At 39.5% G+C, this 12920-nt stretch overlaps 1 protein-coding gene across 2 annotated transcripts in view; it reads right to left on the bottom strand.

Moving 5' to 3' along the window:
• The window catches only part of LOC102693097 (zinc finger protein GLIS1), a 95652-nt gene that overhangs the window by 19414 nt on the left and 63318 nt on the right, over positions 1–12920 (bottom strand). The window contains exons 5-7 of one of the 2 annotated variants that reach the window (XM_006634744.3): positions 8314–8475; positions 4283–4393; positions 1011–1152 (exon numbers count right to left, since the gene is read on the bottom strand). In XM_006634744.3, the coding sequence (XP_006634807.3) occupies positions 1011–1152; positions 4283–4393; positions 8314–8475 (415 nt within the window). The remainder of the gene's footprint in view (positions 1–1010; positions 1153–4282; positions 4394–8313; positions 8476–12920) is intronic. The other variant, XM_015355230.2, reaches the window with a different exon arrangement.

Here is a 12920-nt window from a genome sequence, read left to right as displayed (position 1 = left end):
GGAGGATGGGATCTTTAGAAATAAATTGCTTTTTTTACTTCTTTCTATTCCGGCTGCTTTGGCTTATATCCCTGACATCTTCGATTTGCACTGCACTGAAAACTTTGGAATCATGTAAATAACAGGCAGAGTAACACAAGTTCTCCCCCGAGCAATCTTTTTTTTTTTTGCACAATGACGTTGAGGCTTCTTTGAATAAGGAAAAGAGAAAAGTAACGTTCGATTCTTCCCCCCCTCTTTGCTCAGAATATCAAAACGGCTTTATAACGAGAAGCAAAAAGTAATGAATAAGAGTGACTTCATTGAGCTTTTTACAGCCTACAGTTCTCCATATAATTACAGAGTGTCTGCAAAGGGCATCATTTTTAAAACTTGGTCAGTGAAATTGCTACTTTTCTCATGTGAGTGCTCTGGGACAAATAATTGAGCTACAGCATGAGTGCAATTAAACAAAATGGAGCAGATGTCTTAATCCTTCATTGTTCTTCTCCAGCCAGCATGAGTTTGTAGGATACTGTTCATCAATATTTAAGCATCCGACGGTGCCAAACGCCATCGCTTGTAAACAGGAGAATCGGAGCTGTGATGAAACTGACGATAATAAAAAAAAAAACTTGTAGGATGACCACTAACAAAAACACAAATTAAAAAAAAAAATCTGATTCGTCCTGTCAAACAAGCAACGAGAATTGCTCAGTGTTGTACTCTAGCCTGGGAAGGGCACAGAACTGGGCCTCTGGGTTTAATGCCGGACCTCCGGTGCAATGTGTGTGGAGTTTGCATGTTCTCCCAATGTTTTATGTGAGATTATTCTGGCTGCTCCAGTTTCCTCCCACAGCCCAAACACATACTGGTAGGATAAATGGCCCTGGTGTGAGTGTGTGTATGTTTGTGTCTGTGTGCCCTGTAATGGGCTGGCATTCTGTCCAGGGTATATCCCACCTTGTGCCTCCAGCCCCCCTGAGACCCTGTATCAGAAAATAGAGGGAAGGAAGGTGCTCTACCCAGACCTGTGAACATGTCCTGGCTGAGGCTTGAGGGCCTGGAGCATTTCCCATTGAGAAGGTGCTGGGAGGAGGTTGCATTGTGGAGGTGTTGAACTGCCAAACATTCACTGAAAACCTCCTGGTCCAGGTGGGTACAGGATCGCAACTGCCCATCACAGAGAAAGGAGAGATCAACAGAGACGGCAGATTATTAAACAGAAACTAGGCTGCTAACAAAAGAATTCCACACATCATGAATAAATAAGCTCTTTTAAAACAAATCAGAAACAGTAACCTAGAGGCTCTAAAGCAACTCAGATGTAATGTTAATACTTTCCAGCAAACATTTTTTTTTAAATTAATTTTCATTATGTGCATGTTTCGATTATCTAGAACCGTTTAAATCACATCTTCCAACAGATGGTAAATGTCTTTTCTAGTTTTTCTTGATACCCCACCCCCACCCAAAAAAAATAGAATTTGAATGAGGGGTACTTGTTTTACTCTCAGTCTTTTTGGAAAAGCTTTTGAATAAAGAGATATTATCCCCAAGAGCTGACGGTTTTTTTTCCCCTTTTTCCTTTGAGGCCGTTACAAGTTGCAAACTTTAGAAAATACGGTTAACAGATGATTATGTAATTCTTGCAGGTCTGTGGAAACATACCATGTGTATTTACTTTTGTTTCTTAGGCACCTGGACTATTTCTACTATTCTATTATAAAACTGGACAAAGAAGCAATAGAAAAAGAGAATCTGTGCTTATCACACCTCCCTTATTCTTTGGAGAACCTAGTGCTGTAGAGTGTACTGTTTTACAGGCCACACTTTAAAGAGGAGCAGCAGAGAGGTCATGATATAAAGACTGCAAACCACAATATCAGTACTATCCACTAGCCTACAGTTTCTCTAGGAGGTCTTGATTTGCAGTCAGAATTTTGGCTCAGATCACGTCTTCATTTTAATATTATTTTCAATTACAGAACTTTTTGTAAAGCAGGCATTTGACTCCCGTTTCTGGATTAGGGTTATGTTATTTGCCTTTGGTCATCTTTCCTGGACAATGATGTTTTTTTACCAATAAATGTGCAATGGGGTGTGTTCTTGTGTGTGAGGGGGAGGGCATTTGTGTAAACTGGATCACAACCAAACAAAAGTCTTTAATAACAAATGTAACAATTCGTTGCGACATTGAGCCTTTATCCTTCAGAGGAAATGAGTTTCAGAGAAGCCTGACTTTGAACCACAGGCACCCATCTTATTAAAAACATGAGGAAACAGGGATTAACAAAACCAACCTTCCTCAATCTACAGTTTAGAAAACAGCTGCTCCAGCCAAACATTTGTCACTGTAGATTTCTGAGATTTTCTTTAGCTAGGCTGACTGTTCCATGGTCCCATTCCATTTGTAATTAAAACATTTCAATATTAGGAATCAGAATGACTGCATATCCGTCTGCCATGAGTTTACTGCCTTGTTGAAATATGTGATCTTTAAGGCCATTTGTACGAAAACGGACCTGTCTTCCAATTAACGAGGGGCCTGTTTAAAGTCAACACCAACAAATCACCCCGTAACTAATGATACACCAGCATGGAATGGACAGTATGAAATAAGAGATGCCTCAGTTCCAGGGCTATTTCAATTTGTTTTGTCTTTGCTCTTAATAAATTCACAGATGTTTGTACATCTATAACATGCATTGTAGTACAGTGTTTTTAGGTAAAGGTAATGTGCTATTCTGCCAAATTAAAAATAAGGAAAATGTGCAGGTACCTATAATCTTTGCATGACTTGTTTTTCTAGACAAACCACAGAAGCAGAGGAAAATGCACAACTATAAATATGAGAAAAAATCCGATATTTTAAGTACCTAACAATGTGGGTATGCTTCTCTGTGAATGTTCAAGGGACTTGTAAAATTGAAAAGAGTACACCACTTCCTATTATAATGTAATAATAATTACCTATGTATTTAATTAATTCATTATTGATGTGGTGTCATCCAGAGAACTCAATTTCATAGAAGAAGTTAATTAATTTCACACATATTCCACATCCACACCCAGTATAACTGTGAAAGACAGTATATTCATGGCAGAACAAACGTCCAAGTGTTTCTGATTGTGATGCAACAGGCTGATAGTGTATAATGTTTTTTGCAACACTGTTATTTTTTAAGTACCCTGCTTTTCTTTTCACACTTTTTTGAAACAATGTAATTTGGCCGAATAAAAAATACGCCTAACAATACGCGCAAGATTTCTAGCTGGTTCAATTATTCTCCGCTTTTAAAAATGCAAGAAACTCACAAAACCATGAGGGGAAAAAAAAAATCTCAGAAGCTTTACTTTCTCTCGTGTCTGAGTGCTGTCCGACCTGGAGCCAGACAGACAGTACTTATGAGCAAACTGTCCCTTCCTTTGGGGGCGTGAAATATAAAACTGCAAGACTAAATGGAAAATAAAAAACAATTCTCAGACACGAGTCTAACCTCTTAAACGAACACAGAGCACCGTTAATATGTAATTATTAAACGCTGTCATCTTTCTAAAATCCTACTGCAAGCCAGAAACATTTTTTTTTTCTGCAGGAAAAACAATCAAGGCCTCTGTGTTTGCTGCTCGTTCAAGACCGAAGGCATGGGATGTGCCAGTCTTCCGCAGCATGGGCCGAGCTCGCTTCTTAAACATGACTTGCTCAGAGGAAAGAAAGCCTGTCTAATCGTGGATTAAGTTTTGAGGACCCAAACGTCATGTGCGTCGAAAGAAAGAGGATCCCTTCTCTGCTGGCTTGCCTCAGCAGCTTGCTTTGCAAAGTGATTATGAGGAACAGATGCAGAGCGCAGGCCCCTCTGTGGCTCAGCAACCTGGTTACTTCCTCCAGAGCTCACGGGCCACAAAATGAAGCCATTGGCCTGTTCCTTTGTCGGTTGGTGAGCTTCAGCGTGACAATTTCATGGCGAAACAGGTTGAACACTCTTCCCTCCTGCTTACCCAGTCACATCATGCCAGAACTAGATCAAAATTGGAACTGAAGAGAAAAGAAGGCAATGACATAGCCTTCGGCCTTCTCTGACATGTGACTTGAACCTACGCAGGGTTTAGAGCACAAGTGTCTGCAGGTTTTCCAGGTCCCTTTAAAGCAGCAGGTTAAGTCAGTTACCAGATGGGTTACATTGTCAAACGTGAAGCTGGAATGAATGACACTCTGACCCACCAGGACCAGGTCTGGGACACCCCCAGCTCTTAGTTGGTATTTGACCGGTGGGTGAGACATCTCTGACGAGTCTCTTACCTTCTTACGCACCTGCTGCTCTTTGGCAGAATGGGCTTTGACGTGCTTGCGGAGAGAACTGGGGTCCGTGTAGCGTTTGGTGCAGCCGGGAATCTGACAAGCGTATGGCTTCTGCACATGTGTGGGGAAGAAAAGGCAGGGGGAGAGGTGTAAAAGAGGGAAGAGCCACAGCCCTTCAAGTTACAAGGTCACACAAATGGGAAGAGACTGCTTTACGAATGAAAAAGCTCATTTTACAACTAATCTCTACATATCCACACACAAAACACAAATGCATATCTAAACTGCTAAAAGATTGATAGGTCTGTCATCTCTGGTGTATAACTTCCCTAGCACTCACTGAGCCTCTACCTAATGGTAGTGACAGCAGTGCTCCTGGAATGATTCCAAAAGCCCAGAGCAGCCTACTGCTCCTACACCTTCAGTCAAGCTGCAAGTAATTAATATGTGCGCTAAACCAATAGATCATTTATAATAAGCAAGCAATACGGGCCAAAAAAAATCCTTTGTGCATGTTAAGGTGAGATTAACAGGTTTGGATGCTAAAGGGGAACATGTGCACGCTGTCATTTAAAGCACAAATGTTCGGTTTTCCTGCGTTTTTTTCACAGCTGACCTGTAACACTGTGCCGTTTTCAAAGACCCCCTGAAAATCTGTGCTCCACAAATTGTACATTTAATACACCGTTTTGTAATGGAGAGTAAAAAAGATTTTATTTAAAAGATATTTCACAGCATGCATATTTTTCTTTGGCCCTTGCTTTGTTTTAATTATGTGGACAGAACATTACTGACACACAAAAACATCGTATTTCTGAGACAAAGGGAGGTCTCTGGGGTAATGTGTGGATATTGATGTGCTCACTTCCTCTCATTTTTAATTCTTGCTGGACCTACACTACACTTTCAAGTTTTAAGGAATATTTAAATATTTTATGATTACAAAATTTAATTGTGAAGTTTTACTGAAGGCTATTCATTATCTTGGCGTCAGAGTCTTAATAAAAAAATTAAATACAAAGATGAATAATAAAGTATTTAATTAAACAATTAAGTGTCTACTAAACATAAATAGAAAGGCCTGTCCTACTATTGTTCCAACACTGTAACATTTATTTTAGTGTCTGCCTAGAAAGCTTCTGCAGAATGGAAAGTCACAGGGAACTGTGACTGCAGTTTTAAGCCCTTCCTAATAAAGTTTATTCCCATTCAAAGCCAAATAGTCCCTTGGAAGATGTCTGAATCTACACTCGTTATGAAGGTGTGGAGGTACTGGTAAATAATGGAGAGAGCTGGTTTTTCATTGAGAGAGTTTATTTATAAGAGACTTCCTTTTGCCAAAATTTCATGGAATATATGAACACAATGAGGTGTCTCTGTGCGAAGCATTTCAGCTTTCATAACGGGGAAAAGGGAAAACTCAGTATGGAGAAATGAGCAGATGTTTTTGCAACGGAACTGAAAGAGAAGCATTTCAATTTCTTGTGAAAAATACTGTGCTGCAGTTATTTCAGCACCTTTCCAGACAACTCAGGGCACAGCATGCAGTAGCATAATCACAGAGTATTTCAAAATAATGGAATTGCCAAACGTATTTTTTCCACATAAAATAAAGACTGGGAATACTTTTTTGCTGATATTGAAACATGAACAAACGAAGACGTGACTGACAATGTTGCAGCTATTGTAGTGAACAGAGTTAAAAACAGCATAAAGGTAGTACTATACCTTTCCGCTGAATATTCACAGAAGGAGAAAGTAAGAACAAGAAAGAAAGATAGGACAGTTTAATTATGACAAATACATATTCATATTTTCCATTATTTTAGAATTATTGCTAGAATAATTATGTTCTGATCTTACATTTACATTCAATTAATTTAATAAAATCTTATTCTATGAACAGTAAGGTAGAATTCATTTGTACTACGCCAGACTGCAAATTGTGGTCAATATACTGCATTTCAGACATTTACAGTCACATTATAAGTCTTTATTGTAATGTTGTGAGGGAATCTCAATGATTTTCTTAAAAAATGATTCATGACACATAGGAGGTGTGGATTTTCATGTTTCTAAAAGAAGAACGTATTGTGTCCATCCCTTGATCATCATGCACAAATTGCAATTCATCCGCCCTGCTGTCGCAGAAAGACAGGGTTATAGAGATGCCTTTAAACTCCAGACTTTCATTACTGCAGCCAGGTTTACAGAGTCTCTCTGATGTAACTGATTTCATTAGCCGAACTGATGTCAAGGAACCTTTATTAGTGGCACTGAAACCCAGACACACAAGGCTGATGGGAAATTAAGGCCTGCCCAATAACACAATAAATGCTGGTAACGATGAAGTACGTGGCCTCCTCTTGTTCCCCACTTTATTTTAAAAAAAGAAGAGGGTCATTAAAGTGAAAGTGGATACTACAGCTTTAATGGGTATGAATTCCTCATTTTGACTTTTCTGTAAATAAGACATTGTTATTGTAGGAGTTCTTGGGTTTGGAAAAAGTGACCGACCAACTCCTCAGACCTGTTTGTTTTTCTAAGCCTAACGCACATTGTACATTCCTGAATGTGGGGCAGTCTATAACAGAGGGAGACAGAGGGAAATAAAAAAATAATAAATCTCGTTACAGCCTCGTGAACACTCAGCAAAACCTGAGTAAAAGAAGCCTAGCAGCCACATGTACACAGTGATTGCCATTTCTGGATGTAAGCTTTATTATTAATGTCAGTTCGGTAGTTCTCCTTGGAAAGTCTAGCGGTGAAATGGGATAAAGCAGACTGCTCTTTTCTCAGCGAGCACAGTGCTACTTGCAGCCAAGACGCAGAAAGAGAACTGAGTGATGGCTCTCCTGCTGCTTTCACACATTAGGGATTGATTACTTTATAAACTGGCAGTGGAGAGTGCTGTGCCACTGCCCGCATACTGTCTTTGGCACTCGTCATTTTTTTCTTTACATTTTGAGTTAATACACTAATTGTCTTCCCATGGAACTGGGGCGTTGAGTTATATTTCTGTCAAGCCTAAGCAGAAAAAAGTACAGAATAGTGCTACTAGTTTGGAACATCAAGGGATCGCTTTGAACATTCACTTTACTCCTACGGTGTAGCTATAATTTGTGCTATATGAACATGAAGACAGGACTGCATACAGGAAATAGCTAAGAACAATGCACTCCCTATATGTCAGCAGAAATATATTTATGAGAACATACAATAATAGTACACTAGATATACAGTATGCATGATTTAGATAACTTATCAGAGCCTACCTATTCCAGCATCAAGGAGCTTAAGTGTACCAATTATACCAATAGGTTTTTCCCAAGTGATTTTATCATTTATTTTCAGCACTCTGACAGATCGTCACCTGAGCAGACTTGGACTGAAAATCTATTTCTATCTTGCAGTAACAGTGTGCTTCCCCTGTTGTTCATCTCGGTGTGTCTGCACGTCTGCTCTCGTTGCTGCTGATCAAATAAACACTTTCGGCTTGCAGAAAATATCTAGTAGATCCCGTATTGAATTGCAATCTATAATAAGTGAATTTAGTACAATCAAAAGTAAAAATAACTCAGGAAACTGTTGAGATAGACGGTAATAAATCGAAGCACTGTAATTATTTTAGAGAACTTGTATTATCAGGACATTCTTTTTCTGTCACATCACACCCGTATTTCTAAAATCATAATTCGATTTTAAAAATCTATTTAAGGTCCTATTTAACAACATTCAAAATTCTCTAGAAGTAGATGCAAAAATATAGTTTCATTACAAAATAAGTTAAGGCTAAATACTATTTGAAATGAACATCCTGGCCTCCCAGTAAGGACTATTTCAAATGCAATTCATCAGATATTTACAAGACATAGCGACCAAGACCTTTTTTAAAAAGGAATTCATCCAAACTCCTGCTATATAATTAGTCCCTTGGTCAGAGATGCTCAGTCTCCCTGACTACCTAGTTACAGGAACACTGCAGCTCGGTCTTTTACAAGCATGTGAGAGCTAAGTTTCCATGTGCTTACAGTGTCCAGGTGTGTGCGCTGGTGCTTTGCCCGGTCACTGGAGTTGCTGAAAGCTTTCTGGCAGCCAGGATGCTGACAGAGATACGGCTTTTCTCCTGTGTGACTGCGCAGGTGGATCTTGAGGTTCTCGAGCCGTGAAAATGCCTTGTTGCAGCCTTCGAACTGCAATAAAAAAGTACACACACAACACAGGGAAAAAAAATTAGGGGGAGGGGGCTGGGTCATTCAGTCAACCTGCTGCATTCCCAATGAGCGCAGTGTACATTAGTATTCATTCCTTCTGTAACTTATTGCACACGCCAGCATACGCTCTCAGCCACGAATACAAGACGCACACTGTACCTTCCTTTAAAATAAAGGCTCAAATCAGAGCTGTTGCTTTTTTCTTTCCTTTTGTCATTTCACTTCAACGAAGACGGGCCGTACTTTCACAAATTTGCTTGCAAAGTTCCCTTTAAGGCACATGAGTGAAGCCGCCTGCAAGTGTAACCTCTCTGGCTGCCAAACACTGTGAGCTTAAAGACACAGGCTCACACAGAGGACCACCTCTGGGTGCAATAAACAATTTAAAAAGAAATCCTTAGGCACAGCGAGTAAGGGCCGGTACAGGACTTATATGAAAGGGATGCGATTTACAACCAGTCTTCAATACATCAATAAATGAAGCACTATAAATTAGAATCTACAAAAAAATGGCACAAAACAGTAAAATAACAAGTACCCAAATTAAATGTGACAGAAATATAGTGCAAAAAGAGTTAGAAAGTTACATTAAAAAACAATAATGGTATAGTGTTACGCCACACTGCACTACTAAGGCTTGTTTATTGTACCTGGCTGTTTTTCACAAGGAAACACAGCTGAAATCAATTTTACACCACAGATTTTCATCATGACATTTCATGAAAAGCTATGAGATGTCTGGTGTGTAATTTTAATTGGCAAACTTCGCTTTTAACTCAAAGTTATAATGGTTTTCAAAGGTTAGGGTTACAATCAGAAATGATCACAGGAATTGCTCTATTTCTTAACTTGCATCCAAAAGTCATCCAAAAAGTGCTCTTAAGCTCTACAGGGCAGGAGTTATGGGCACAATGTTCAGGCAGTTACAGTAGGTCTTCTAAAGATGGTTAATATTTGTTTTTGCTCTGTAATAATCTGTTATACAGTTCTTGGATATCAGGAAATGGAGAAATAAACAGACGGATAGACAATAAATTGACGAATAAATAGGAGTTGATGCTGTTAGCAATTCTGACCTAGACTGCACAATGGGCAAGTGTAAAATAGGCAAACATTAACCTTTTAACATCTCTCTTATTGTGTGTGAGTCCACCCAGGAAACACAGGTGACCTCATTCAGCACATTGGTAAAACTGAACTGATGACAGACTCCCCAGACTCGGACTATGACATGAGACGATACAAATAATGTCTTTTATGCATAAGAAGGGCAAAGGCTAGGGCGACAGTTTGGAGACGGATCATTGTGAAATATTCCTTAGATGAGCAGGCAATCAATTCGCTACAGATTAGCAACACAAAATATAAAACTGTCACAGAATGCAGAGCGCCTATGGGAACCTAGCGCAATATACACGTAGGTTGCTTTTGCATAACAAAGAATTCTTTGGTTGAGGAACTGCGCGTGCTGTCATTCCTGCACAATTACTTAACTGTTACATTATCTTGGCTCTCCATCTCCAGCCCTTTATCCACCGATCAGAAGCGAGACACATTGATCTCGGCTAAGCCAGCCCGTCCCTTTTTGTAGCACTCCGCGGTGAAACCTGACGTTAAAGCGCTCTCCTCTTCCGTCAGCTGACCCCCTGCCCAAGTCTTCGCAGGCTGGCTCAAGTTACCCCTGAGCAACAGACCTCTATTCTCCCGATCGCTTTTTAACCCATTTCAGATCTCCACCCATCTAAGCAGGCTGTATATCGCACTCCCCAACTCGACGGTGGTTCATTTAATCCCGCAGCAAACCACAGCTAATCCGTCTGAAGAACAGCTGCTGGGCCTGGCCATGGCTTGTAACAAGGGCTTTTTTTAATTCCAGCACAATAGTGACACAACACAATGTTGATCACCTTTTACCCTCTTGGCAGTGGTTGCTACCAAGAATGATATGATATGGATTGCTATAAAATGACTTTCACCTTCAGCAGGAGAAGGGTGACCATATGTCTGTTTTTTCCTGGTCCTCCTTTTATGTCCTTAACTCTCAGTCCAGGAGAAAGTTTCAGATATCTTAAAACAACCAGGGTTTATCCCTTATTTTTCTTCCCCAAAGGTTTTCCATCTGATTATTTGAAATGGCTCTCGGCATCAAGAGAGTGTTGATGGTTGGAAAGAGAAACTGTGTGTTAATTATATTTGCTGCCCCCCGACTAAATGATGCAATTTAATAGATACTGGTACAAATACCCACAAAACCCCCACCATCCCCCTCATCAGCATATAAACTAATTCTTCAAAGCAAATGTCCTCAAACAACAATATAGTCCAAACAAACTACAGTTTTCGCAACTATGATGATCTTCCTTGTCAGTGCTGAACCCCCATGCCTACAAATATCTCTGAGCTTTGATTTTGAAAGAAAAAACACAGCTATGCCACCACATACTTTGTGGTATGTCAGAGTAAAAAAGATTAAAAGCATTATTCTTATTGGAATTGTGTTATGTTACCAATATGTCCGTAGGACCACACACTCACCCAGCCCAGCGTCAGGAGTCCGTGGTCACTTTGCCATGTGGTTACTGTAAAGAATGTCACAATCAATCCCACAAATCCTAACTGCTGGTCTGCCCATGTTTTTGCTGTCTTAAGGAATATGGGACTTGGGAGATGGATTGTCTTATTGTTTTCAGTCTGTACTCACTCCACAGACCCCTGCGCTGGAATTCTCGGGTTCTTGAACCCAAATGAGATTTGAAAATGGAGACCATTGATACTGGCCTTCCTGTTGTGACAGACAAATAACCAAGCTTACTTACAGCAACGCTGCCAAGTGCTAGCTTTAAACAAAAAACAACAACAACATTAGGATAGCTGGATTTTAGAAAATAAAGACATGCATTGGAAGGTCTAATTGTGTGTGTATTTTAAGATAAATTAAATAATGTCTGCTTTATAGTTTTGCCTTTACTTTAACATGAATTTAAAGTATAAAATTTACGACCCCTCCGAGAAACTGTGTTAATCATGTAAAACCTGTTATTAGTTTAAATACGGTGCTGCCAAGACGTCTATGCATGTATTTCCCAATTTCCCACATACATTAGGTTTTCCTAATGTACACATGCATTCTCTGCAGTTACCTAATGATATATTAGGCTTCTAGTTCTCAAAAAAAGTTCAAAGCAAGATTCCTCTTTAGTCCGAGCAATAACATATATTCCTGAGCATTTTTCTGGATGATGGAAACACTTCAGAAAGAGGGTTCATTAATTACAACGTAGTTACTCAGAAATCACTATATAACAAGAGTGGAGTAAACGTGTTCATTACGTGCACTAGTAGCTGCAGCCAATTCCTTTGACCAAAGGATAATTACAATATGGACTTAATTACGTTTAAAACAAAGACGAAACATTACCTACCTTTATTTTATTAACTGTAGTTAAAAAAAGCTGGTAACCTGAGATATGTTACAAGGTAGCCAACCTCACCTTAAAGTGAAAATTTTAAAAAAGAAAACAGGCAACTGTGATATTTGTTGTTGTTTTTTCTATAATAACGTTTACAGTCTTATCCCCTTGGGTTGAGATTGGTAACTGTATGGGACGGATATACAGTATAAACAGCTCTTTTTTTTTTTTACACTTTAGGCATTCTGTAACTCAGATGTAAGAGAAGTGACTATGTTGAAGGATTTCAATTGTGCTAATTCTGACAGCTTTCAGATCAGAATTTAATTTCTTATGGCTTGCTTTACACGAGAATACAGGAGTGTTTAATCATACAGGCACAAATGTTCTGTTACACCAGAACAGGCAGGTCCAGGAACCACAGTGTGGTAAGAGTTCTGGACTTATACCTGGAAGGCTGTGGGTTTGAATCCCAGGTGAGATACTGCTCTTGTACCTTTGAACAAGGTGCTTCACCTGAATTATTACAGTAAAATACCCAGCTGTATGAAGGGGTGCAAATGAATGCTGCTTTAGATATAAGCATCAGTGAAATAAACTTGATCCACGCATCTTCATGGGCTTCATACAACACATGGCAGTGCAGGCAGACTGATTTCATCCCACCTCCGACAGTCACCACAGCAATGTGAAGGAGATACAGCACTGATTGGAGGAGAGGCACGTCCATCAGTCTGCCCCCCCCCAACAGATCCTCTTCTCAAACTCTTGGCTGCACTGAATCAATTGCACACAGCCCCCAGGGGAAGCCTCGTCAAATAATACATGTGCATATATTAAAAATTCCATCTGGAAAAATTCAATCAGTAGCTTGAAATCTGCCCGATCATAACTGATCGTTATTATTTGTGTAACTACAAAGAAAACTCAATTCTTCAAGACTTTAAGTTAACACTAACAGTAATTTTGTAAACAAAATGGGTTATCGCCAGAAAGGAAAAAAAAACCCAAGCC

Source organism: Lepisosteus oculatus, chromosome 9 (genome assembly GCF_040954835.1).
Source record: "Lepisosteus oculatus isolate fLepOcu1 chromosome 9, fLepOcu1.hap2, whole genome shotgun sequence".
NCBI lineage: Eukaryota > Metazoa > Chordata > Actinopteri > Semionotiformes > Lepisosteidae > Lepisosteus > Lepisosteus oculatus.
The sequence above is the reverse complement of the archived record's forward strand: the minus strand, read 5'-3'. Positions and strand labels throughout refer to the sequence as shown.